Source organism: Cajanus cajan, chromosome 10, assembly GCF_000230855.2.
Source record: "Cajanus cajan strain Asha chromosome 10, NIPB_CcT2T_4, whole genome shotgun sequence".
Lineage (NCBI taxonomy): Eukaryota > Viridiplantae > Streptophyta > Magnoliopsida > Fabales > Fabaceae > Cajanus > Cajanus cajan.
The window spans coordinates 22,707,726-22,735,491 of NC_138526.1; the positions used below are offsets into that span (position 1 = coordinate 22,707,726).

Consider the following 27,766-nt stretch of genomic DNA (forward strand, 5'->3'; position numbering starts at 1 on the left):
ATGAAAGTGATAAATTAAAATAATTATATACTATTAATTAAGTTTAATGTGATACTCTCTTAAGAATATTAATTAAGTTATACACTATTAATTAAATTTAATGTGATATTTTTACTAAAAATATTGATAAATTTTATACGACAATATTTAATAAATCCTCTGAAAAAATTTAGATATAAAAACTAAAATAATTTTTTTACTTAAAAACTAAATATAAATTTATCTTGAATTTAAAATATTAAAAATATATTTAAACCATTATTAATTATCAATTAACATTTGACGAACCATAAAAAAATTAACATTTGACGTTCAGATTCCCGAAGACACTCCCACCTCGCCAAAAACTTAATACACCCTCTCTACTAAAGTTTGAAAACTTTTCTCACTCTTTCACTTTTCCCTCGCTTTCTCGGGAAAATGGCGAGGAAACGCAACAGGGCTCGGGTTCCAGGCGTACTGTGGCGCCTGTACCGCGACCGAGCGCGAACCCTCTCAGACGCCATCACATCTCTGCTCCCTCCGCCGCCGGTGCTCTGTCGCTGCAACGGCCGCCGTTGCCTTGGCTGCGCCGCCGACGCCAACTCCTTTCTCCTCCGACCAGGCGATCCCTCCGATTACCGGAAACTCCTCGCCAAGTGCTACGTCGTCGTTTCGGAAAACGCGCCTTCGGTTCCGTTCTTCGTTCCCCCGTCCGGCTTGCCCCAAGATCAGGTATTGAAAAGTACTTTTTTTTTGTCTACGCATTGGTGTTTGAATTGATAACTTTTTATGATAACAACTTTAGCGCTTTGTTTGGATTATGTAGAAAACAATGACATTAAGAGAGAAAGGGAAAGGAAAAATAGTGGGAAGTAGAAAGTAGAAAATGATATAGAGGCATATGAATCAATCGATCAAGTTAAAAGTTCCTTGTTTTTAGTAAAAAAAAACTCTTAAAACTCAACTAAACTCCTTTTCAAATACATGTTAAAAGTGCTTTTGAGAATTATATATTAAAAAAATTCTTTATTTTTAGTAAAGAAACTCTTAAAACTCATCTAAACTTGTATTCAAAAATCAAGGAGTTAGATATAAGTGGTAATGACCTGAATCCAAGGTTGAATTATTCGTGCAGTGCCTGAACTCATCCTTGACAGAAACAATTCTTGATTAGATTTTACTTACCTCCTGGCGGAATTAGAATAGTCTAAGGTGAAGCCTTAAAACACTAGTGCAAAAAAAAAACTTGTTTTCAAAAGCGAAAATTCTTTATTTTTAGTAAAGAAATCCTCAAAACTCATCTAAACTTATTTCTAAAAGCGCTCATAATTATTTGTTCTTTTTTTTGGTAATTATCTGTGCTTTGTGTGGTATGGTGAAAGTAGTAGAGAAACGTATAAGAAAGGGTGAAAATAAAGTGAAATTGGGAAATGACATGCCTGTATTAGAAATACGTTAGTGATTCAATACAAGTGGAAAGTGAAGAAAACGATAAGAGGATAGGAAAAAAAAATATTTATGAAGAGATTAACAATATTTTTTCTTCTCCTTCCACGTTGCTTTATGTCCAAATAAGATATAGGATACAATAAATTTTAGTAAAACCTTTACTTGTTTTTTTCTTGTTTCCTCATGTATCAGAACAAAATAAGAGGGAAAAGGATTGGGTTGGTGGAAAAAAATGAAAGGAGCGATATTTTCTTGATAAATGTGTTTTCCTTTATGTGTTTTTTATTGAAATGCCATTCCAAAATAGTCATTTCGACGGTGATTTTGAATTTCAGATTGTGAAGAGGACCATTGAACGGATGCTGTATCGACGGGAGCCATCGAATGTGTTGTCCTATGGTTATGATAGGGTGACTTCATTTCTTCTTTAGTACTGTACAATTATTTTGGTTGTTTGTGTATTTTTTACTGAGTTCATATTCTCCAAAGTAAAATGGTAAAATATTTAGTAAATTAATAAGATAATTAGTTTACATAATACTTGAACTATAATGGGTGTGTTTGTGAAAGCTGTGAAAATTAAATTATTTCAATAATTGATTATATGAATAATCGGTTATTGTTATAATCAATTATGATCGAAATGAAATTTTGTTTGTGTAAGTTTGTTGAAAATAAATTTGAAGATGTTTAATTTCGTTTGGTTAAAAAAAATCAATTTCTATGTAATAAATCAGTTTAAAAGGTAAAAAAGTTGTTGAGAAATAATCTAAGCTTCAAATTTTCAGCTTTATAAAAACATTTTATTTTTCAGAAAAAAAAAGCTGTTTACAAACTTTAGTTGTTCTAAACACAGTTATTTTTTTGTAAACAGCTTTTTTCCTCTAAAAATAAGCTTAAATGAGAGAATTATAATCTCTTTGAAACATGCACAAAATCTCGCACAATTGATTCATTCTTTATAAACATTCATGCTATTTCTATTTCATTTAAGTAAAATATATCTCTAATTTTTTTTAATAAAGAAAGAAAACTTAAAACAATTTTTTTAATAAAATGTAAAAAGTATAATCTAATTCATAGCAAATTAAAGATATTTAGGTAATATTAATAAATGATAAAAATAGGAAAAAAAAACTACTTGAATTAGAAATCTAATGCATATATATTATTTGTTATATATACATGTTGCAATCGATCAAAAAACTATATTTATAAACAGATTTTTATTAAAAAAATAGTTATGTTTATTTTTAATTAGTTATATTTTATTTAAATGAAATAGAAATAATATGGATGTAAATAAAAATAGATCAAGTTTAGTAGGTTTTATAATTTAAGTGCTACATTAATCAACTTTATTTAAATGAAATAGAAATAATATGGATGTATAATATAATAGATAAAGTGTAGTAGGCTTTTTAATTTAAGTGTTACATGAATCAATTATTTTGTTATTTTACTAAATACTTTACCATTCTATTTTAGAGGATCTGCACTTATTTTCTACTTTGCTTTGTTCTTTTTTGTTGTTTCTTTTGCTGTTTTTCCATTATAAAAGTATTCTTAATGTTGAATTAGATATTTCAAGGAGTCATAATGCAGTTGCGTTATTAGGTACTACCTAAAATGATTTGTTTTATTAATTAGATGTTGTTGACCGTAAAACTTTTGTGCTATTGCATGTCTCAAGACTGCATACTCCTGGATGGTTTTTGTTAGAACATTGGTTCTCTTACCTGATTTTAGTTAACTATTGAGAGTTGACATAATATAAACTGGAGAATGGAGGATTCATATTAATGCATTGGTGATCTAAGGATGAAATAATGTCAGGGACTCAGGGTTATAATATTTTTTGAAGACTAATATGATTTATTCCTTCATTTTTTTAGAGGGTAGTTACTGGTTAGGCAGGCATATGTCTTCATGTATTTTATGAATTCCAGTGTGTATATGTGCATGAATATATGTCTTGTATTTGCTGATTTTATTCATATGCAGCGTAAATGTTCAAGCCCTACTGTGGAGCTTTTGTCCTGTGCATCTTGGTGTCTTCTGTTAAGTAGGGTATGTGATGATATCAATATTTTTAGGATAATATTTATTTAGATAAAGGTTATTTTGTTTTTCTTATCAAAACTAGGTAAAAACTTTCATCTATGCAGGTTGGAGATGATTTTATGGTTTACTTGCTAAGGAATACATCAATATTCCTGCCAGTTCCCCATGGAAAACACCACCAGGTGGGAGGTCCTCTAATCAGTCGTGTATGCTTTGATAAGCTCAAGTGTCAACCCAAGTTTCACTATCAGAATGGTAATTAGAAGTCTGTTATTAAATTTAACAAAGAATTTCGTGGTTCTTGTTATTGCTATAAAATATATTCGTTTGACATATTTAATCCATCTATAAAGCACGGAAGGTTTTGTTGTTCATTACTTCATTTAGATTTCTATCTTAAATTTACTTGTCTAGTAACTAAAATTCATAGAAGATTTGAATGTAAATTGCCACATCTGAAAAATCAATAACTGTTGCCATATCTGCTGTATATCGTTGATTGGATAAACTCATGAATCAATAAGCCTTCTAATTAGAGATGTCACATCAATTTGTGATAAGGCTAAAGTAGTGTATACAAGTGAGGAGCAACTATCGCCTCACAAATTGATTTGTGAGATTTAGTCAAGTCTAAACTCACATTCTAAGATGATATTGGAATCTATATTAGTGATTGTTGTGGAGCCTATCTGCAACTTGTTTTTCTGTTATCCGAACACCAACAAATGTTCAATCTTGTAAACTTCACATTTGAGATGTGTAGTGCTTGGTGATAGAGGTGTGTATTTTAGATTTCACACCAATTAGTGATAAGAATAAAGGGATGTATACAAATAAGAGACAACTCTTACCTCACAAGCATGTTTTGTGAGATTGAGTGAGGTCCAAATCTACATTCTAAGACTTCTACTATTATTGAACCCATTTATTTGTCATCTTCCTCTTCCTCTTATTAGTTTTTCTGATTAATGTTATTGCTATCTTGGGTCTTCTTTCCTGAAACTTATTTGTGTCATGAGTTTAGAGGAACATGAAATATGGGAAATATCTTTTTCCCTCTTGGCTACTGGTGAGATAATGCAATAATGGGTTTTATTTGCAACAGATTCACAAAAGAGAAAAAGAGCTGATGCTGATGACCTGACAGTAGAGAAACTAAAGTGCCATATTTCTCATAGTACCAATGGTTCTCTGGGTTTTTCAAGTAATGTTGGTTTAACTGATAAGTCCTCGATGCAACTGACCAGGCATCATGGGAGCAGGAATTATGATGTGAGTGTCTTTGAAGTTCCCAAGTCAACAAGAACTGGAACTGTCACAAGCAAATTAGAGTCAGAAGTGAAACAAGGCTTGAATTGTATTACACCTAGGCTTGGAAAGCGTTCTAGGCCATTTAGTTGGCAGCGGCGCAGTAGCAAATTGCAAAAGCATTTAACCTTTGAAGAAAATAGTCTAAATACACATTGCAACATACCTGCTACTGATACAGATTGCTTGCATGCTAGTTTTCAGCCCAACACCACCAGCTTAAGTTATCAGAAAAAGGTGATCAATTGTTTTTATCAACTGTTGTTGAATGCCACTGACAAGCTTGTGTCCTGAGATTTTTGTAGGTATTAGACTCTTTTCTGTATCAAACTTGTATTCTTCATGTGCTCCACACATTTGTAGCTAGCATCAATCCAAAATACTGATAATGTCAAATGTATGGTGTTATAATTGTACTGAATCCTGATTGATAGTTATGTAGGACATCCTTAAGCTTATTTACTTTCTTTGGGATTTAGTGCATATTGGAATAATGTTGATTATTGATTTTTTGTAAACCATACAACACTTCAAGTTATGGCAAAGTGATATATGGTGGACGGATAAAGTTTAAACTTCTAGAGACATGGTGTTCAGATGTTTCACATTGATTAGGAATGAGTAGAAAACTTCATTGAGGTAACTTTTGTGATTGAGTTAGGCTCAATCCATTTCTAATATGAGGAATTACTATCTAATTTATTTGCGTTATATTTGATCATTATTTTACCTTTGGTGTTTACTGTAGGTGGAATCATATGATATTTTTATGAAATGCTAGAATAGTATAGATTGTCTGCTTCCAATAATCATTTGCAACAATAAGTGGAGTTCGACATCGCAAATAGTAATTCTCAAGAGCCAGAATTAGGCTTGTAGGAGTTTGTACCATGGTTCAAGCCAGATTCTCATAGTAACTTACTAATCACAGTGATAGACATGCATTAAATGCCTTAGTAAGTATTATCTACAACAGGCACAAGCAAGTGCTTCGCTTTTGGTACTTTTTCTTTATAAAAGAGAAGTTCGCTGAGATGGAAGAGAATATAAAGTTGGAGCATAATGATCTACTGCCTAAAGTTACAAAGTAACAACAGAAAAGTGAAATGTAAAGGAAATTGTTTATGTCAGAAGATCTAGTCCTTTTGCAAGCATGTCCTAGAAACGCCCCCTTTAAAATCCCATGAGCAAAAGCTCACAAAGAAGCAAGGAAAATTAACCTGTCTGATAAGAGCTGTTGATGGAGATAACTATATTTCACATTCTAGTTACTCTACAGTAATATATATAAATAGTTTCGGAATATGTTCATGAAGGAGTGAGTGCTGATATGTTGATGGTACGTTATGATTGCATTACCCTAAATATTAATGCTGAAGTTCAAGAGGACCGTGGGGTTCATTTCAATCTTCACTAACAGTAATTTATATTATTTCATTTTTTATTTGTTGTTTTTTGGTGCAGATTTCATTTTTTATTTGGTCGCATAAAGTATCTCCCCATATAATTGTTTGTTGTATTCTCATGCTCTTTATATGTTGTTTAACTGCAGATGTTGTGGCAATGTTCTTGCTGTTTAATCTTGCAATCTGTTCCCGCTGTTCCCAAGAGGACTGATATCAAAAGGCAATCTATTTTTTATAACCTGGAGTCTTGTTCACTTCTTCCAAAGAATCGTATCCACAAATGAGTTTTGAACTTGACATGATGTACAGTTTTCCCCTTGAAATGGGATTTTTTGGTTCCCTTCATTGTTTTAGGAATTCTTTCATAATCACTTGTCCTTTAAGTTCTTGAGAGACATTATTTTTCCCTATCGTTATAATGTTATAGTGTTCTGTTGTGTTGTTCCTTCTTTTAAGTTGGAGATATTATACATTTCCTTCACAAATTATGTTCAGATATTTTATATTCCTTAAAGAAAAATTTGGCTTGTTCGAAGCATCTCATTGGTGAAATTTTTGGCTTCTCATATGTGAATGCCGGTGCTCAGCCAATGCTTTGTTTGCACAACAATGACTCATATCTCATTGACTCTGGATGCCTGTAAGTTCAAGAAGGAATTTTTAATTACAATACATTGTTAATTGTGAAAGTTATTACACTTTTAATTATTAATCATTTATAAGGTCCCAAGTTCATGCCCTGTATTTTGTGCTCATAATACATTTGAAGTTCATTTTATTCTTGTATCCAGTTATCTTTCTACTTTGGTGCTTGAACTTCATGATGCTGCAGGCCTAATTTGAAAACATTTATACTATTGTTTTAGAAAATGCTTTGATTTTCAACAATTTTCCAGATGAGTTTCTGGTCTCAGAATGAGTGTTGTAGCATATATTTAGGATTTTAATTCCCTAATTTCTCTCTTATTGTTATTGTTATCATGTACAAATTTGTTACCTAAAGTCTCTTAGTTTTATTTCAATAGTTTCACATGCCTATATATTTGTTGTTCCTACCGCTATAAATAATCAGAAAAACAAATACTTTTTCAATTCTCTTTTCAAGTTGGCATCATAGCTCCTTGCAAAGGAGCTTTATCCCCGCATCTTGAAAAACCATAAGCTTGTCTGTTGCCTTCATTGCACCTGATTTCTGAACTCTAGGCATGGTTTTTGTGCCTAGGTATAATGTCAGTCACCAACCACCATTTTTAACTGCCATTCTCTAGTGTTGGCTATTGACCAACATTGATTTGGACTGCCAACCCCACCGAACTAAGGGCCTGTCCATTGAATGGTTTCATCCATGGTTGTCAAACTACGGAGTTAACTCGTAGAATCGTACGAGTTTACGAGTCCAGGGTAGGAAAATTGGTTAACTCGCTTCTAGAATCGTTTTCTAGTAGACTTGTACAGACTCAGTTGGACTCAGGCAGAATTGCTCAGAATCGCGAGTCTATGGGCGAGTCTGCGAGTCAGCTTCAGGTCAATTTTTTGCCCCCTAAATGCCCAAAACAATGTCGTTTCAGAGAGAGTTTCTAGTCTCCTCTCTATTTTCTGCAATCTCTCACTTTTTGCATACGAAAACCACACTTTCCCTCCTATTGCGTTCTTCGATTTGCTTCTGTTCGAGCTCCCACGACACCGTTTGGCTTCATTCTGTCTGTCCAACGCTGTCCTTGCAGCTTCCAGTGTCGTCCCTGCAGTTTTCGACGAGCTGTTCGTCCATATGTTTTCCTGTTCGTCCAGCATCGTTCATTCACCTTTGCCAGGTCAAGAAAACACTCGTTGGAAAGGTGCTTCATTTCCTCTGTTTTTACTCCTTCAGCCATGCTATTGCTATTGTGTTTATGCTATTTTATTCGAACTTTTTGCATCCCTGCTGTTCTAATTTATAGGTGTTGTTGATTGTGTTGTTTTGATTGCCTAAACCAGCACACCCTGCGGGGTGTTTTTGTTTAATCTTGAAGCCCTATTTGTTTAATTTCAAGTTTGTTGTGCTGTTTTGGGGTGTTTGTTTGGTTTGCTAGTGTTACTCCTATAATTAGTAAGATGTTTGGAACTGGTGGTGGCTCAAAGTCTTCAAGCAATTCCAAAACAAGGACAAATGCCCTTGAAAACAGTACTGACATTGGGTGGAAGTATGGGACAGATGTTCAAGGCAATGGAAAAAAGGTGAAGTGCAACTATTGCACAAAAATTGTCAGTGGGGGGATTTTTAGATTTAAGCATCACCTTGCTAGTACTAGAGATGATTTTGAGCCATGTGCAATGGTATCGGAAGAAGTTAAAATTCTAATGATGAAAATTGTTGCAGAGGCTAAAGAGGCATCAATGAGGAAAAAAAGATTGCTTGATATTTGTTGTGATTCAGGAATTGTGTGTCTTGTTGTACACACACCAATCTTATTTATAGAGTGAATACAATAAATGATAGAGATACTAATCTCTTATATTATGGAAACTAATCTAATCATATCCCTAATTGATAGTGAGGATAATATATGTATCCAACAATATCTGTACAATATCTGTAACACTCCCCCTCAAGCTGGAGCATATATATCATATGCGCCAAGCTTGTTACAAATATAATCAACCCGAGGCCCTTTAAGAGATTTTGTGAACACATCTGCTAACTGGTCACTAGAGTGGACAAATTCAGTGGTGATTTCTCCTGAGAGCACTTTCTCTCTTACAAAATGACAATCTATTTCTATGTGTTTAGTCCGCTCATGGAAGACTGGATTGGAGGCAATGTGGAGAGTAGCTTCATTATCACAGATGAGTTTAGTTCCTTGAGTGTCTCCAATTTGAAGTTGCTTGAGAAGTTGTTGTAGCCATGTGACTTCACTTGCAGCTGCTGCCATAGCACGATATTCAGCTTCTGTAGTGGATCTAGCAACTGTAGTTTGCTTTTTGCTTTTCCATGAAATTAAACGGCGGCGGCCGGCGGCGGCGGCCGGCCGGAGGCGGTGGTCGGCCGGCGGCGGTTGTCGGCCGACGGCGGTGGTCGGCCGGTGAAGGCCCCTGCAAGAAGAAAAAGAGAAAAAAAATTCTAAAGGAATAGACCTAAGCTCTAGATACCATGTTGTGATTCAGGAATTGTGTGTCTTGTTATACACACACCAATCTTATTTATAGAGTGAATACAATAAATGATAGAGATACTAATCTCTTATATTATGGAAACTAATCTAATCATATCCCTAATTGATAGTGAGGATAATATATGTATCCAACAATATCTGTACAATATTTGTAACAATATTGATGAAGAAGATGACATAGAGAAAGTGATGGAGACTATGACAGATAGCTCTCAAAGGAAAGGGAAGGATGTCATGAGGGCTTTTACAAAAGGAAATGGAGTTGGTGGTGGTGGAGTTCAAATAACATTAAACCAAATGATGAAAAAAGACTACAAGGACCAAGTTGATCAACAAGTTGCAAGATATTTTTACACAAGTGCCATTCCCTTCAATTCCATTAAAAATGTAGAGTTTATAAAGATGTGTGAGATGATTAGGAGATATGAAATTGGTTATAAACCCCCTTCTTATCATGATGTGAGGGAAAAACTTTTGAAACAAGCCGTGACTAAAATGGATTCAATGCTTGGAGAGTTTAAGAAAGAATGGAAGAGAACTGGTTTTTCAATCATGTGTGATGGATGGACAGATAAGAAGAGGCAATCAATTTGTAACTTTTTGGTCAATAATCCTAAGGGGACAGTCTTCCTATATTCATTAGACACATCTAACATCTCTAAAACAACTGATAAAGTTATTAAAATGTTGGATGTTGTGAATTATGTAGGAGAAGAGAATGCAATCCAAGTTGTGACAGACAATGCTGCAAATTACAAGGCAGTAGGTGAAATGTTAATGTAGACATGGAAGAATTTGTATTGGACTCCATGTGCTGCCCACTGTATTGATTTGATATTTGAGGATTTTGAGAAGCTAAAGGTTCATGAAGTGACTATCAAGAAAGGTGAAAGATTACCACCTACATATACTCTAGAACAATGCTCATTAGCATGTTGAAGAAGTTCACCAAGGGGAGGGACTTGGTTAGACTCGATATGACTAGATTTGCTACTGCTTATTTAAGTCTATCTTGTCTCAATGATAATAAAGCGTCATTGATGAGTATGTTGCTCAAATGAGTGGAATCCAGTAGGTTTGCCTCTACACCGGAGGGGAGAAAGGTGCAAGGCATGGCTTTAGATAGTCGTTTATGGAAGAACATAATCATATGTCTCAAAGCCATTGTTCCTCTTATGTTGTCCTTCTCTTGGTGGATTCTGATGAAAAACCTACCATGGGTTTTATATATGATGGGACGGATTGTGCCAAGGAAAAGATAAAAATCAACTTCGGCAATGTTAAGAAAAGGTAACTTTTCTAAGTTCTAACTACAACTCCCTTGAAATTTTAATGATCTTATTTAGTATAGTTATGTACTCATGTTTCTAGTATATGATAATGGGAATATTCCTAACTTGGATTTATTTCATATTTATAACTATGAACCTATATGGAATATTATTGATGAAAGGTGGGATAAACAACTCCATAGGCCCTTACATGTAGTTGCATATTATCTCAATCCCTTTTCCATTATGACCCTAATTTTAGAGATGATGATGTTGAGGTTAAACAAGGGTTATACAATTGTATGGCAAGGTTGGTCAGTGACTTGAATGAGAGGAGCAAGATCGATATGCAATTTGCTGACTTTCATTATGCTAGAGGGTTGTTTGGGTTTGATACTGCAGTGAGTAGTAGGAAGGTTATGCTTCCTACAAAATGGTGGGACTTCTATGGGGATGGATGTGCAAAGTTAAAGAAGTTTGCCATCCGTGTACTAAGCTTAACTTGTAGCTCTTATGGATGTGAGCTTAACTGGAGTTCATTTGAAATAGTAATTGAATTAATGTCTTTGTTTTTAGTTGTTAATTTTTAATGTTTAGAAATTAGAGTTATAGGTAATCTTGAAATTTTGGTTTTTGTGTTCTATTTTCTAGGTTCATACTGTTAGAATAGTGGATTAAGCCTAACTCAACCCTACAAAACCGGCTTGTAAGGTGAGGGTTGCTATTTTTTTTTTATTTTTATTTTTTGAATATGAATAATTTCTTATTATGAATCTGAATGAGTACAATAAAATAAATAGGCATAAAATATAATCAATCCCTAAAGTTTAGGGATTTAGATAAAACTGACTAAGGATGACTTAGGAGAAGATAAACTAGTATATCTAAACAGAATTATCTTAACACTCCCCCTCAAGCTGGAGCATATATATCATATGCATCTAGCTTGTTACATATATATGTTATCCTAGGACCTCGTAAAGATTTAGGCAATTGAATAGTATATAAGTGGAAAACAACCCTCACCTTACAAGCCGGTTTTGTAGGGTTGAGTTAGGCTTAATCCACTATTTTAACATGGTATCAGAGCCATTTAGATCCACTTTAAAAATGGGCCACCCACCATTGATGCATGCCTCATAGGTATGAGGGGGTGTATTGGAAAAAACCCAAGTCCTGCCTATCCTAGATCATTAAAAAAGGGCCACCTACCATTTATCCACGTACCAAGCCCAATAGTACTGGACGTGAGGGGGTGTATTGGGAAAAATCCAAGTCCCACATCAACTAGAGATTAGGCAATTGAATAGTATATAAGTGGAAAGCAACCCTCACCTTACAAGCCGGTTTTGTAGGGTTGAGTTAGGCTTAATCCACTATTCTAACATGGTATCAGAGCCATTTAGATCCACTTTAAAAATGGGCCACCCACCATTGATGCATGCCTCACAGGCATGAGGGGGTGTATTGGGAAAAACCCAAGTCCCGCCAATCCTAGATCATTAAAAAGGGCCACCCACCATTTATTCACGTACCAAGCTCAATAGTGTTGGATGTGAGGGGGTGTATTGGGAAAAACCCAAGTCCCATATCGACTAGAGATTAGGCAATTGAATAGTATATAAGTGGAAAGCAACCCTTACCTTACAAGCCGGTTTTGTAGGGTTGAGTTAGGCTTAATCCACTATTCTAACACATACAAAGAGAACAAATCGCTTGCATCAAAGGAAGATGAATGATTTGGTTTATGTGATGTATAACTTGAAGTTAAAGAGTAAACAAGTGAAAAGGAATCTTGTTATTCCTTTTGATGAACTTCATTCTGATGATGAGTGGATAACTGAGAAGGGAGATGCTAATTTTAATGGAGAGAATGTCTAACCACCACTTAGGGATGAAAATGAAAATGTGGATGATGGTGGAAATGTTGAACTAGTTGGAGATTCAACCAATCCAACTTTAGATGACCTTGAGGATTTGGTCTTTGATGATGTTAATATTGAAGAACCCTTATCATCAAACGAAGAGGATGAGCTTGAAGAAAATGAAGATGATGATGATGCACGTGAATTTGTTGGAGAGTGAACTTTGATTGATAAATTTAGATCTTGTTTTATGTTTTTGACTTGTGGACTTATGTGTTTTGGACTTTCGGTTGTTCATGTATGGTTAAGATTTGTATTATGACATTTTATTGTTGTTATTTGACTTATTTCAGACTTAGAATGTTGAATTAGTGATATCATATTGTGTGTATTCATTTTTTTTAATATCTTTTAATATTAGGTAGACTCTTACAAGTCTACGGGAGCTCCACGAGTTTGCGTAGATTCTCAAGTTTGACAACCTTGGTTTCATCAACTTGCAAGCTGGGAATGATTGACATTCATTCACCAGCTCAAGGGGAAGTGTTGTAAATATGTAATTAGCATTAATTTAGGACAGTATATTTCCTGTGCATAATATATCTCCCAAATTGATAGCCTGCAATTACTGGATGCTTTTTCCTTTTAATACTCTATTATCATTTGTGTCAACCTCACCCACAGGGATAAGTCTTTGTTGTTGTTCTCTATTATCATTAGTCTATATAGGTGGATTAGTGCTTGTATTTCAAATCACTCAATAACATTCAGGATTATTATTTCTTCTCAATTGTGACAGCACAATTCCCAACAAATAAAACTTTTTATATGCGTTAAAGTTCAAGGTTGATGATGAAAGCTCCAATTTCTTCTAAGTTGCACTTATTTTTGACTTTAATACTTTTTTACAGGTATCACGCCCTTGTTAAGTGGTTTAAGCATCTCATTCGTAGGACACGGTGTTGCCAGCATACAAAGCTCTTGGATAAGCATTGTGTTCTTCCATCATTGGATAAACATACAATTGGAGGATCTAGTTCCAGACTTAAGGTTCTCATTTTTTGTCACCTAGGATGTTAAAGTTTTACTATTGGTCAGTTCTCATTTTTTTTTGTCACCTATAGGATGTTGAAAGTTTTACTAAGTTGGGTGGTTTAAGATGTTTCCACCTCGTTGCCGAGGTTGTATAAAGCTATCCCTAGAATTCTTAGTTGATGTGCATGGCTACAGTTTTGGTCCAAATTGATGATGATGCATACAATGTCTAAAGTGCTTTCTAGTTTCTAGATTTTTTCTAATAATTATAATGCTTTTATTTTTACATATTCAAATAAATATTTGGTGCCTTTCAAAATAAATTTTACTGCAGGACAATGTATCAGAGACAAAGGAGCACAAGAAATCTTGGGAGTATGGTACTAAACATTGTGCAGATACTGTGGAAGCAATAGATTTGCAATCTGAGGCAGTCAAGTTATATTGCCCAAAAAGTCAAGTTGTATCTTTCATATGGGCTGTTTCTAGGAGTTTACTTCCTCCCGAATTATTAGGTACTCCTCCTGCTTGGAGAATAATGAGGAGAAATATTTCCAAGTTCATACACTTACGACGATTTGAGAAATTCCCTTTAAAACTATGTATGCATGAACTTAAAATATCTTTGTTTCCTTTCCTATCAAATGAATATTTCTTAAATAGTCAGAATGCTTGTGTTCCAAAGTATCCAGAAGGGAAAAATAAATTATTTCATCAAGAATTCAAGAATTGGAATGATTCCGTGCATGGTATTAAACGTAAACTTCTGGAGAAGTGGATCTTCTGGTATTACTCTTGTCTGGTTGTACCTTTGGTGCAAGCAAGCTTCTATGTTACTGAAAGTGAGCAAGGGAAACAAGATATTTACTATTATCCGAAACCTGTTTGGGAAAAGTTGTCTGGTAGCACTATTGCTTGCTTCAAAGACTGGAGATGCAGTAACCTGGATGATATGGCTGTACGTAATATTCTTAGAGGTAGATCATTTGGGTTTTCAAAGCTTAGACTTCAACCAAAAGAAAATGGAGTAAGGATGGTGGCAAATCTGAAAGGTTCTTCAAGAATGCCATTGCTTGTGTCCACTAAGGGGGTTCAAAATTGCCAAACATGGGGGAAGGTAAAACACGAGAAAATTAAGTTTGAACATTATCAGTCTGTGAATTCTGTTCTTCGTGATGCCCATACTATTATCAAAGGAATTCTGTTCAAGGAACCGGACAAGCTAGGTTCTTCAGTGTTTGACTACAATGATGTTTACAAAAAGTTATGCCCATTTTTGGTTGGCCGAAAGAAGGGATCAACATCTATGCCTAGTCTATTTATTGTCACGTCTGACGTGTTGAAAGCGTTTGATTATATTGATCAGGACAAGCTGCTTGGCATAATGAATGATGTTCTACTGAAAGATGAATATTCTCTTAAGCAGTATGATCAAGTTGTTTGCACAAAGAAGTCTCTCTGGGTTCAAAAGCAATTTACGATGCTGGATGAAACAAGTAACAATGTTCATACACGATTCACTTCATTTGCTTCCTTTCGTTCCAGGCATTCTGTCTTTGTTAACCAGGTATCCTTTTACATAGGAGAAAGTCATCAGGTTGTGTATATTGTACATTCCTTTACCATTTGTTCTGATTCATTTTGGGTCATAACAAGTTTATATTTTCAATCACATGCTTTGTTGCGTCAATAATGACCTTTACCTTCTTCCATATGATTTACATCATTTAAATTTGTCTTTATCATTTGAGCGAGTACATGACAATGACATTATTATTTCAATTAAAATTTATAATCTATTAAATAATTTTTTAAAATTTCTAATACTATTATTTTTCTGTGTCTAACTAACTGCATGGTAGTATCATTCACAACCACATCAGTCTTTTCTGTTTAATTTTAGATGACATGTTAGTGGGTTGAGCACCAATATTGTTTAATTTTGAACACTGATCCTAGGGTATGAAACAAATTCTGGTTCACGGTTCAAAAAATTAGCTTGACAATTTGCGATTTGAATCTCAATTTGAAACCTTGCTTGTAGTTGTCAATAGCATGCTAGAGTAGGATTGCACTGTGAGGCAGCTCCTAGACTTACGAAACTAGCTTTGTGGTTTTCAATAGCTGCTGTGGCACGTGCAGCTGTGATAGCAGGTGAAATCGTGGTTGGATTGGGTGCCATTGTTACTTTCTACCCCTAGTTAGCTCTATAGCAGTGTCACCTTAAACTTTTTAGAAGGAGGGATAATTTTGTTCCCTATTCATTTAATCAGAGGTTTCAAATGAAACCCCAAGGGTCTATTTAATTTTGTTTTCAATTTCTGTTTTTACTCTTAATTTACAAAATTGACACGTATTCTGCTTTTAAAGATTTTTATTGGATACAATGAAAAATAAAACCTCTTTCTTTTTGTTTTCTCTGTTTCTTTTAAAAATCTTTGAAAATGGGAAATAGATTGAAAATAAGGTGGCAATTGTGTAAATTAGAAGTGAAAATAGAAGTCAACAGGCCGTAATTTTCTTGCACTTGAAGACATTCACCCTTATGAAAGCCCTCTTCTGTGGATACAGTTTCCGGCCAGTGGTGACATTTCTCAGCATTTTCCCAGCTAGCACATTTCTCAATTGTCTTTTGCCAGTGGTGATGATTTCTGGTCACCCTGACCTGAGGTTCAGAGGTCTATCCTTCTTTTACTGTAGTTTTAGCCATACCTGACCTCTATGGTTAAATTTTGACCATCTCTTCTCACTCTAACTAATCTTTGCATTTTCCTTTGATCTTGTTCTTTGTTCTCGGCCCTTATGATTTTTTATTATTGACAATGAATATATCTTCAATTTGGGTTAGCATTTTTATATTTGAGCATACATGTATCTCTAGTGCATAAATTATTTAACTTTATCTATAATTTTGTAACAGCAATCATCTTGCTATTTGCTATTCCATTGTCACTGTTTTGGGGTCGCTTGTTCTCTGCTGCTATCCAAGACTGATATATATGCTAATACTAGTGTAGGTCTGTGCCAAATACTAATAAGACTAAGTGCATGTTTGGCATTGCCTTCTCTTTTTTGAATGCTTTCTCAGGAAGCTGCAAATAAAAGCATTTGTTTCATCAAAATAAGCTAATCCAATTGTGCAGTCACTAATAACCATAATATGTTCTATTGCTCCCCCTACAACCCCATACATAAAAAACAAAAGAATATCTGTCTATCAAAATATAACTTAGTACTCCCCTTGCATTCATGGCGCAAGTGTGGCATCCATCAACAGGAAATCCTAAAGTCATGTGCTCTGGTGTCACACAAGTGTGGCACCACCGGCCTCCAAAATGTGGTTGACTAGATGTCTTAACGGAAGACAGCCCAAAGTCTCAGCAGGAATTGCAGTTATGGATAAAAATATTGATTTGATTTTGACATGAAAGCTCTAAACATGTGTCACAAAACAAGGAACATATGTAGCTAGGTGAAAAGGAGAGTTTGGACAAAGGATATCTTATTCTCAAGAATGAGAACTCAATTTGTCATACAGGTGTGAATTATAGTGCCATCTCATGCATTTTCTTCATGTCTCTAGTGTTGCTTGTGTGATGAAGATTTAGTACTTTTGTCCAAATCTAGCAAAATGAACTTAATGCTATGTTTGTTTATTTAAATAAATTATGAGCCTATTGTTCAAATGGTTACTCATCCATCTTTCAGAGCAATAGGAGTGACTGGTTTATGGGTTAAACTAATATTTTGGGAATATTAAAAGTATATGGTTGATATAAATGGGAATTATAGTTATTAGACTCTTATGATTCACGATTTGAATCCTTCACTTGAATACATTTTGGCTGCCTATCGATTCAAATCATAAGATGAATCTCAAATGGCTTTTGATCTTATGTTACATGAATGAATTAGTGGCATTCCGTATTATCTATACAAATCACAAGATTTAACAATTTTTTAATTTTCATTTTATACTTCACCAATTCTTATAAAAGAAATTGAAAAGTCATGAAGGCCTATGAAAATGATTTGATGGAGCACTTATGAACTTGGTGCAATTAGTGCTATTCTGTTTTATCTATACAAATCTATTGGAGTATAGTTTTACTCTTTACTTGTATGTACAACAGTAGTGTAGGATTTATAGAGAAGTTTTTGTTTTATTATTTTCTATTGTATTGTTAGTCACATTTATTATTTTCCATTATAGGTCAATAGATGTTACAACCCAACACCTTCTATTAGAAGTTGTTGGCTTTATATAAACACAATTTGTACTCTCTATTCAGTTAGTGGAAAACATATTTTACATTTCAGAAATATTCTTTCTTTCTCTCTCTCAACTTCTCTCTTTATATTTCTTTTATAGTATCATAGAGCTCATTGATCCTTTCTTTCTTTCTTGATCCTCTCAACAACCTCCTTCATGACTGATTCTTCTCCAACACCACCGTCTCCTCCACCAATGAACGTTACACCAATCAATACTGTTCATCCAAAGAATCCACCGACTAACTCTTCTCCATCTCTCACCTTTTCCCACACCATATTAGAAAAGTTGGACACCAAGAACTACCTTATTTGGTGCTAGTAGGTTGAACCAGTGATCAAGGGCCACAAACTTCATCACTTTCTCGTCAACCCTTAGATTCCTCAAAAGTTTCTTTCAATTACTGATTGTGATGCTGGACAAGTCTCTGAATCCTGTCTTGCTTGGGCATAGCAAGATCAACTCTTGTTGTCTTGGTTGCAATCTTCCATGTCTAAAAACAAGCTTACTTGTGTTATAGGCTGCAAAACATCTTTTCAACTTTGGATAAAATACATTCCTACTTTCATTCTCACACAAATGCCAAAGCTCATCAACTCCACAATGAACTACGCAACACCAATCTTGAAAATCAAACCATTTCAGATTATGTTCTCCGCATTCAAAAACCCTTGTTGATGCCCCCACAACCATTGGTGACTCTATTTCCTCAAAAGATTATCTTGATATCATTCTTAAAGGCTTACCTGAAGAATATGAATCAATCATGTCTCTCATTAGCAGTCACTTTGACCTATTGTCCATTGACGAAGTGGAAACCTTGCTTCTTGGAACAAATCTCGCGTTGATAAATTCAAGAAGAAAGTTGTTGCATTCATTAATGTCGCTGCAGCCTCCTTCGAATCTAATTCTTCTATATCACACCCACAAGCAAATCTTACCCATCAAGGACCTAGATCTTAATTCGTCCAATGTTGTGGTGGTCAAACTAGCTCTCTTGGTGGTCGTTTCAAAAATTGTGGTGGTTGTGGACGAGCTAGATTTGCTAGCATTTAATGCCAGGTCTGCTATTGTTACAGGCATGTTGCGTCTTGTTACCACAAGTTTGATGAGAATTTTGCCCCATATTTTCCTCTGGATACACCTATCTCTACTTTTGCTAATCAAATTGCCAATCCCAATACTCGTTACACCATCCAATCTACTGCAATGTAGTACATTTATTCATGTTCACAACAACTCTCTCATCCTCCACTCCACCAAAATGGAATTCTTGGGCCTCGACCAAGCCCACCCCACAAGTGTACTTTGTTTCTACAACCTGAGGCCATGATTGCCTCATCCTTTTCTTTTGGAAATAACACTTGGTATCCAGATTTTGGTGCTTCAAATCATGTAACCAATGTCTCAAAATATTCAACAGTTTACCCCTTTCAAAGGACCGGATCAAATCAATATTGGAAATGGTTAGGGCCTCAATATTAATTCAACAAGTGTTACTACCTTTTCCTCCCCAATAAATCCTAAATTTCATTTTGCTCTAAATAATCTTCTTTTTATTCCATCCATTACCAAAAATCTATTTAGTGTCGGTCAATTTTCAAAAGATAATTCTGTATTTTTTGAGTTTCATCCCACAATTTGTTTGGTAAAATCACAAGCTACTTAAGAAATTCTTCTCAAGGCTTTGTTGGTTTTGATGGTCTATATCAATTTCTTGCCTTGCTTTTCACTTCCAACAAACAACCCTTCAAGTCTTATCAAATTGTCAAAAATCCTACAGGTCATACAACTAAAAATTTTGTTTCTTTTGCCACTTGGCACTCTAGATTAGGTCATCCTAATATTGATATAATGAAACTTGTCTTTCAAAATTACAAATTTTCATCTATGAATAAAATTGATCCAGATTTTTGTGCCCATTGTTGTCTTGGCAAGTCCCATAGATTACATTCTAGTTTGTCTAAAACTATTTACACACCTTTTGAAATAATATTTAGTGATTTATGGGGCGCTGCACTAGCCTCATCTACATGTGGGTATCAATGTTATGTTACCTTTGTTAATGCTCACACACATTTTGGATGGATTTATCTTCTTAAAAGCAAAGCCCAAACTCTTGATATTTTTAAACAATTTCATGCTATGGTTAAGAATCAATACCAACTACCTATTAAAGCCATTCAAACTGATTGGGGAGGAGAGTACCGTTTCTTCGCAACATATCTCAATCGTGTTGGAATACAACATTGTATCATATGTCCACACACACCCCACCAAAATGGGGTAGTAGAATGTAAACATAGGCATATTGTTGAACTTGGTCTCACCTTGTTAGCTCAAGCTAATATGCCTATGCAGTTTTGGGATCATGCTTTTATCACAAGTGTTTACTTAATCAATAGGCTTCCATCATCTTTTATCCAAAATGAAGTTCCATATCAGAAACTTTTTCAACAACCTCCAGATTACAACTTTTTCAAATTTTTGGTTGTTTTTGCTTTCCACATCTCTGACCTTACAACAAAAACAAACTTCAATTTCGATCTCAAGAATGTGTCCTTTTGGGTATTCCACATCTCACAAAGACTACAAGTGCCTTGCAGCAGATGGTGCCTCAATTTTCAAAGATGTTGTCTTAAATGAAACTAGGTTTCCCTACAAGGATCTCTTTTCTTCATAAACCATCAATTCTCCCCAAGAAACAACCCAAGTTCCTCTTATTGTAACCAACACTCATACTTCTACGCCCCACATCAACCTTCTCAAATGAACATTGTTCAATTCCCACCTATGAAACATCACCCATTGTGGAGACTGAACCTCACACATCAATAACCTCACTAAACATTCCTCCTGAATCACCTAACTCACAAGACATTACAGTTGGTATGTCTCTTTCCAATTTATCCATCCCTACATTACCTATCCTAGAATCCAATAATTTTCCAATCATTCATCCTCACAATGTTCATCCTATGTTATAACCAACCCTTTCGTTGACCCATGTTGAACCTAAAACAACTAAACAGTCCTTATCCAATTCTACTTGGTTTACTGCAATGCAGGTCGAATACAATGCCTTACTTCACAATGGCACATGGTCCCTTGTTAATCTACCACTAAATAAGACTACCATAGGATGTAAATGGGTCTTTCGTTTTAAGGAAAACCTTGATTGCACTGTCCAAAAATACAAAGCCTACCTCGTTCCTAAGGGGTTTCATCAACAATTTGGATATGATTATAATGAAATTTTCTCACCTGTCATCAAATCTGTCACTGTTCAGCTTGTTCTTACCCTTGCCTTAACCCATCATTGGCCTATTCAACAACTAGATGTCAATAATGTCTTTCTAAATGACACTCTTGAAGAGGAAATGTATATGACTCAATCTCAAGGATTTGAATCTACTAACAAGAGTCTAGTATGTAAACTTCACAAAGAAATCTATGGGCTCAAACAAGCACCTCGTTCTTGGTTTGTGCAATTAAAATCAACTCTATTGCAATTTGACTTTCAAGCAAGCAAGTGGGATCCGTCATTGTTTGTCTACTCTAGTGCCAATAATGTCATCTACATCTTGGTATATGTAGATGACATTATCATTACAAGCAATAATTCAACCATTCTTCATAGTTTAATCTCTTAGCTTAATTATGCTTTTTCACTCAAAATCTTGGTAACCTTGATTACTTCCTTGGCATTGAAGTGGAAACTCAGATTGATGGCTCACTTATCTTAACTCAAAGCAAATATATTAGGGATCTCTTTAATCGCACTGATATGGAAGGTTCAAAGTCCATTTCTTCTCCAATAGTTAGTGGCTGCAAATTATCCAAAACTGGATCTGAAGATTTTTTGGATGTGTCTCTCTATAGGTCAGTGATTGGGGCATTACAATATGCCACCATCACTAGACCCGAAATCAGCTTCTCAGTGAACAAAGTTTGTCAATTTATGTCCCACCCTCTTGAACAACATTGGTTTGCCGTTGAACGTATCCTACACTATCTAAAGGGTACTATATCTTGGGGACTTCACCTGGAACCAACCCCTTCCAACACCCCTTTTTCTATTCATGCTTATTGTGGTGCAGATTGGGCATCAGATCCTGATGATAGGAGATCTACATCAGGTGCTTCGCTTCCATCTCCCTTGGACCAAATCTTGTGTCCTGGTGGTCCAAGAAGCAAACTGTCGTTGCTCGTTCTAACACTGAGGCAGAATATCGAAGCCTTGCTCTTACCGCTGCTGAAGTTACTTGGATACAAACCTTACTCTCTAAACACAAAGTTCTTCTTTCAAATCCAATTATATTCTATGACAACTTAAGCATTGTAGCCCTAGCTCACAACCCTGTTCTTCATGTGCGAACTAAACATATTGAATTAGATCTTTTTGTGTTCGAGAGAAGGTAGCTACTAAGCATCTTCAAGTTATCCATGTTCCAGCTATTGATCAATGTGCTGATGTTCTCACGAAAGCTCTCTCCCTCTAGGTTTTGTGCTCTTCGGTCCAAACTCCAAGTAGTTGAGGTGCCACATCTTCCTCCCCCTACTTGAGCTTGCAGGGGGTATTGGAGTGTAGTTTTACTCTTTACATATATGTACAACAGTAGTGCAGGATTTATAGAGAAGTTTCTATTTTATTGTTTTCTATTGTATTGTTAGTCACATTTATTGTTTTTCATTATAGGCCAATAGTTGTTATGGTCCAACACCTTCTATTAGAAGTTGTTGGCTCTATATAAACACAACTTGTGCTCTCTATTCAGTGAGTGGAAAACATATTTTACATTTCAATAATATTCTTTCTTTCTCTCTCTCAACTTCTCTCTCTATATTTCTATTAAAATCAAACGATTCAAGGATTAGTTATTATTCTCTTTTCATTTTACTTTCACCAATTCTTGTGAAAGAAACTGAAAAGTCAAAAGCTTAAATTTTTAAATGAAAATGATTTGTAGGAGCACTTTTAAACTTATCCTATTTGATTACTTCACTATTTTATTTGTCACTCATGCATTGCATGCTCAGTATTTGTCTATGTCATGTTTTGATATCATTCTTCTAAAATGGAGGCTTCACAAAAATTTGTATATACAACTAAGTTTTGTATTATGAGGCTTACGAATAAGCTGTTTTTTTTTTTTATATTTCTAGTTTAAAATTATTACATTAAACACTACATGTCATATATATATATATACCTATATATGATGTATTTGTAGTTATTGTTCATTGTCCCCTAATCTTATGATTCATGATTCAAAAGTTACCTTTGCGATTCATGAATTGAATCTCAATTTGATAACCTGGATGGGGTTAAGCCTGCCTAATTGATGCACTGTACGTATTGATCAAGTTTAACATATTAGTATTGCTTTCTCTTCAAAGAAATTGTGTAAATTCTCTAAGTACATGATTATTTAGGAATGAAAAGTTTTAGTAAAAAGAATCATGTGCTATACTTAATTTAAACATATATATATTTTAATATTTCAGGAACGATGGAAGCTTGTGAAAAAGAAAGTTCTATTTTCAGATCTTATGGAGCATGTGAAGCACAATGTGTTGCAATTTGATGGGAAATTTTACTTGCAAGGTGTTGGTATTCCCCAGGGAGGGGTTTTGTCATCTTTGCTTTGCTCCATATATTATGGACATTTGGAGAGACATTTAATATTTCCATTTCTTGAGAAGACTCGTGAGTCTGGCAATTGCAAGGAGAATAACAGTGCACAAACCAACTGTGATAATAAAGTTTCATCTTACATGCTAATGCGATATATTGATGATATCCTTTTTATATCAACCTCAAAGAAGCAGGCAGCTAGCTTTCTCTCCAGGCTACAAAGAGGATTTCGTGGTTACAACTGCTACATGAATGAGAAAAAGTTTGGTGCAAACTTTGATGTAGAACAGATATTAGGCTCTCAATTAAACCGAGTTTATGCGAGTGAAAATGGTGCTACTTCATTTCTTCGATGGAGTGGTCTTCTTATCAATTGCTCCACCATGGAAATTCAGGCTGACTACTCCAAGTTAGTCTTTACTCAGCTTTTTAATTGATCTCATTAGCCTATAATGTGTATTCTTGTTTTATTACCATGTTACATAGATACATGTTTGCTTCTGTACTTATTTATCATTGATGTTCAAGTCGTGGATTTTCAAATAGTGACAAGATTTTCTTAATTTTATACAAAATTTTAATAAATAGATTACCAAAGTCATTTTTCAGTTGTTGGAATACACATAAATATAATTTTCTGCTTTCTTTTGTTATTTCTGTAATCTGTTTTTACTTGAAAAGTTTAGAGGTTATGGCCTATGGGACTGTGAATGAAGATTAGTCTATCAGTGAATGGTTGTGAGAGGATACCTTGTGTAAGAAGTAAGATCAAGAAACAATGAGAACATTTAAATGTTAAGTAATAGTGGTAATCCTCCAGTGAATGCATTTAAATGGCTGTTCAGATGTAATATGAGGGTATTTTGTGACTTATTTTGGTATGAATTTCACAGGCAATGACGTGCATGATTGAATTGTAATTTATATTCTGTTGATCTGTTCTTGTCAGAGGCAGGATCTTGGGGAAGGGGTTAATTAGATTACTCTGGGATTGGATTAATTTGAGAAGTCTGTAGACTATCCCATATGTCTTGCAACTATAGTTTGGTGGTTGAGTTGTTCATTTTTTATTCTGAGATAAAATTGTCGCGAGACAAATTTATAGTTGAAATGTGTTCAGGTGTGGCATGTTTTTAGACTGTTCACCTATAATCATAATTGTAACTTTGCATTATTTAATGTCGTAATCTTATTGACTTACGTGTTTGAATGTTAGTGTTAAGTATTATTCATATTGAGAATCTATTTTTTAGTTCTTTTTTGGAATAAGTAGTTCCATATGCCTAACAGGTACTTGTGTAACCATTTAAGCTCGACACTTACTGTTTGCTGGCAAGGTAAACCTGGTATTCATCTTAAGGAGAAGTTGCATCTCTTTCTGAGACCTAAATGCCACCCTATATTCTTTGATTCAAATATAAACTCAGCAGCAGTTGTCAGATTGAATATTTATCAAATATTTTTGTTATGTGCAATGAAGTTTCATTGCTATATTCGGGATCTATCATTCATCTGCAAACTTCCCAAAAGATACTGTTCAAACATTATTCAGAGATCTCTGAGGTATGGATGTAATATTATCTTACGGTTGGACTGATATTAACACAGCCTTTTCTCATTGTTGATTTGATTGACTCTTATCATGAAACTAATGCTATGCATAAGTTATTCAATGGTTATGAATTTCTTTCTGAATACTTCAATTCTAGTAATTATAACAGTTAGTTAATTATGTTTCCACTGCCAGATATATGCACCTTTTGATAAAGAAAAGGATGCATTCCATGAGTCTTAATTCAGATATACAGCCGATGCTTGAGTTGGAGAAGGAAGAAGTGGAATGGCTTGGATTTCATGCTTACATACAAGTACTAAAGAGAAAGGAATCACGTCATAAGGAGTTGCTGGCAGTTCTGAGGTTAAGGTTGTTATCACACAGAATGTCTGGGAGGGTGTCCCCTGAACTGAAATATGCGATTAATAAAAAAAATTCCTCTTTACTTTGGGACATCAAGTATTAGCTCTTGAAGGTTAGTTTCGATTATTGGTGTAGTTCTTTGTGTTGAAATATTTCATTTCAAGTTCTTCTACCTCATGGGGTGATCAAGAATCTGGATATATTGGTGACATGAACCCTGAATTGATCCAAAGCCCAAAGGCTAAATCAGGTCTACAATGTAACCAACCATTATTGGTCATACAGGCAAACCAGTTGAACTCAATCAGGCTTGAACTGCTTTTTATTTATTTATTTATTATTTTTTCATTTTCTTTCCTATACTTTCAATTTTATTTTGATCTTATATATATATACATATATATATGTATATATATATAATCAATTGTTTAACCTGACATAAATTTGATTGGGTTGGTTCAGGTTAGATTAGTTACATTTTTTTTATTTTGACTAATTCAACCTGAGCATAGTTAATTGGTTCGAGCATTTTTTTCCCTTAATCAATCATATACATTGTACAAGCCTACTTCTACTTCATCCTGGTGTATTTTCTCACCCACATGTTGGGGGATAATGCAATGTCTTTCACTTGGTGCCATTATTTAAAATAAACTTGATCACTAATTTTGTAAACAAAAATATTGCAAAAATGTGTAACTTATGTCTTCATTCCACGTGATTTTTTTTCATGGAATATGAGGCAAAGTAGAACACTTTAGCAGCAAATTTTCAGCATAATTAATTAGTGGATAAACTTATACATATGTATATATAAAATAAAACTTAATCATACTAATTGTTACTTCCTAAATTTTTTTCTATGCAGGTAAGAGACAATCGTACATGATAGAAGTGATAAGTTGCCGTGGGAATGCTTGTTCTTTCAATTGTTTTTTTGAACATACAGCTATGTGATGCTGAGTGGTAGATTTGGTTATTATATCTGGCACACGTGTTTTTGTTGTTTTTTTGTTTCACATGGCTTTGAATCAGGGAGAAGAGTCCATGTCATGTCACGTTCAACAGTAGAAAAGTTACTAGAAAAAGGGAGATTTGAATGGTGTACTCCGGTAAATGTTGAAAACTGTTTTACCTACATCTTTTTGTTTTGTAGTTACATTACATACCAAGTGCAACTAGTTACATTACATACCGGTTATTATATCTTTTTGTTTTACGTTCTATTATATTGTTGTCATCTTTATACTGTAGTGTTAGTAAGCCAGATGTATGAATGGTTAACAAGGAACAGAAAACAGTATAAATTTTTAACGTGGCTAGATATGAATACCTTGGTGAAAGAAAAAAAAATGTATGATCAAATGATAATTAGAAAGATGAGATGTTGAATGCTCGAGCTTTAATCACAGTACTGATCGTTACTAGTATCCATGAAAAGCCAATGACATGGTGTCAGGATATCTGTGTCAATACATGAGCTTGTGCTAAGGCTTTTAAGTGGGTTTGTAACCATAATTGCGATTTAATTTTAATAGAGTAATAGGGTTCTTTAGTTGTAAGTTAAGTGGCTATATAATTTGATCCCTTCTATTGAAGAATCACAATATCAATAATAAGAAATTCGGTTCTCTTTCTCCTTCTCTTTCGCAGCTCTACATGGTAATCCAAAGTTTCATAAAGTTTCCCACGGCTTTAGATCTTATTCAAACACCTTGGTTGCACAATTCAACTTTTTTGGTATTGATTCAGCTGTACTTTGTGTTTTATTTTCAATTAATGAGAAATTGTTTGATGATAACTACCGTGTTTGGCTTCAACAAGTTGAACCAATCCTTTGTGCGCACAAATGGCATAGGTTTTGTGCTTCACTTGAAATTTCAAGTTGATATCTCTTTGAAGAGGATTGACTTGATAATGAGAATCTGATGTTCACATTCTGTGATTTACAAGATCATTTCTTCCTTGCATGGCATTAATCATCATTACACTGTCAATTTTACCAAAGGTTATTGGTTACCACTACTCCCAGTAATTATGGGAGACAATTTATCATTTTCATTTGAAGGCTAAAGCACAAGTTCGACATCTTTGTTCTGAGCTTTGCAACACCAAAAAAAAGGTGACAAATATAATTGGCAGCTTCTAACACAAATAAAATCGATCTCCGATTTCTCTCTTATCCATTGGAGTAACTATTTCCTCACTAAAGGAACTTGAATCTCTTCTTGAAGGTCTTCTTAAAGGATTGTCTCTCGAATATGAATCCCTAGTTACTTTGGTGAATAGCAAACCTGATTGGTTTGACTTTAATGATGTTGAATCTCTTTTGTTAGCTTAAGAAAGTTGTTTTAATAAACCGAAAGATGTTGATTCTGTTTCTACTCTAAATTTGACACAAATCTAAA

The 27,766-nt window shown here is 34.5% G+C and overlaps 1 protein-coding gene across 1 annotated transcript; it reads left to right on the top strand.

The window, feature by feature from the left end:
- Positions 1–333: 333 nt before the first annotated feature.
- TERT (telomerase reverse transcriptase) lies at positions 334–26,584 on the top strand. The gene is made up of 13 exons (XM_020378063.3): positions 334–714; positions 1,767–1,841; positions 3,436–3,501; positions 3,600–3,750; positions 4,601–5,040; positions 6,356–6,479; positions 6,705–6,849; positions 13,406–13,544; positions 13,864–15,096; positions 23,311–23,849; positions 24,731–25,003; positions 25,188–25,470; positions 26,227–26,584. Exons 1-12 carry the CDS (start codon positions 421–423, stop codon positions 25,459–25,461), a joined length of 3,753 nt encoding a protein of 1,250 aa, XP_020233652.1. The 5' UTR covers positions 334–420; the 3' UTR covers positions 25,462–25,470; positions 26,227–26,584.
- Positions 26,585–27,766: the final 1,182 nt, after the last annotated feature.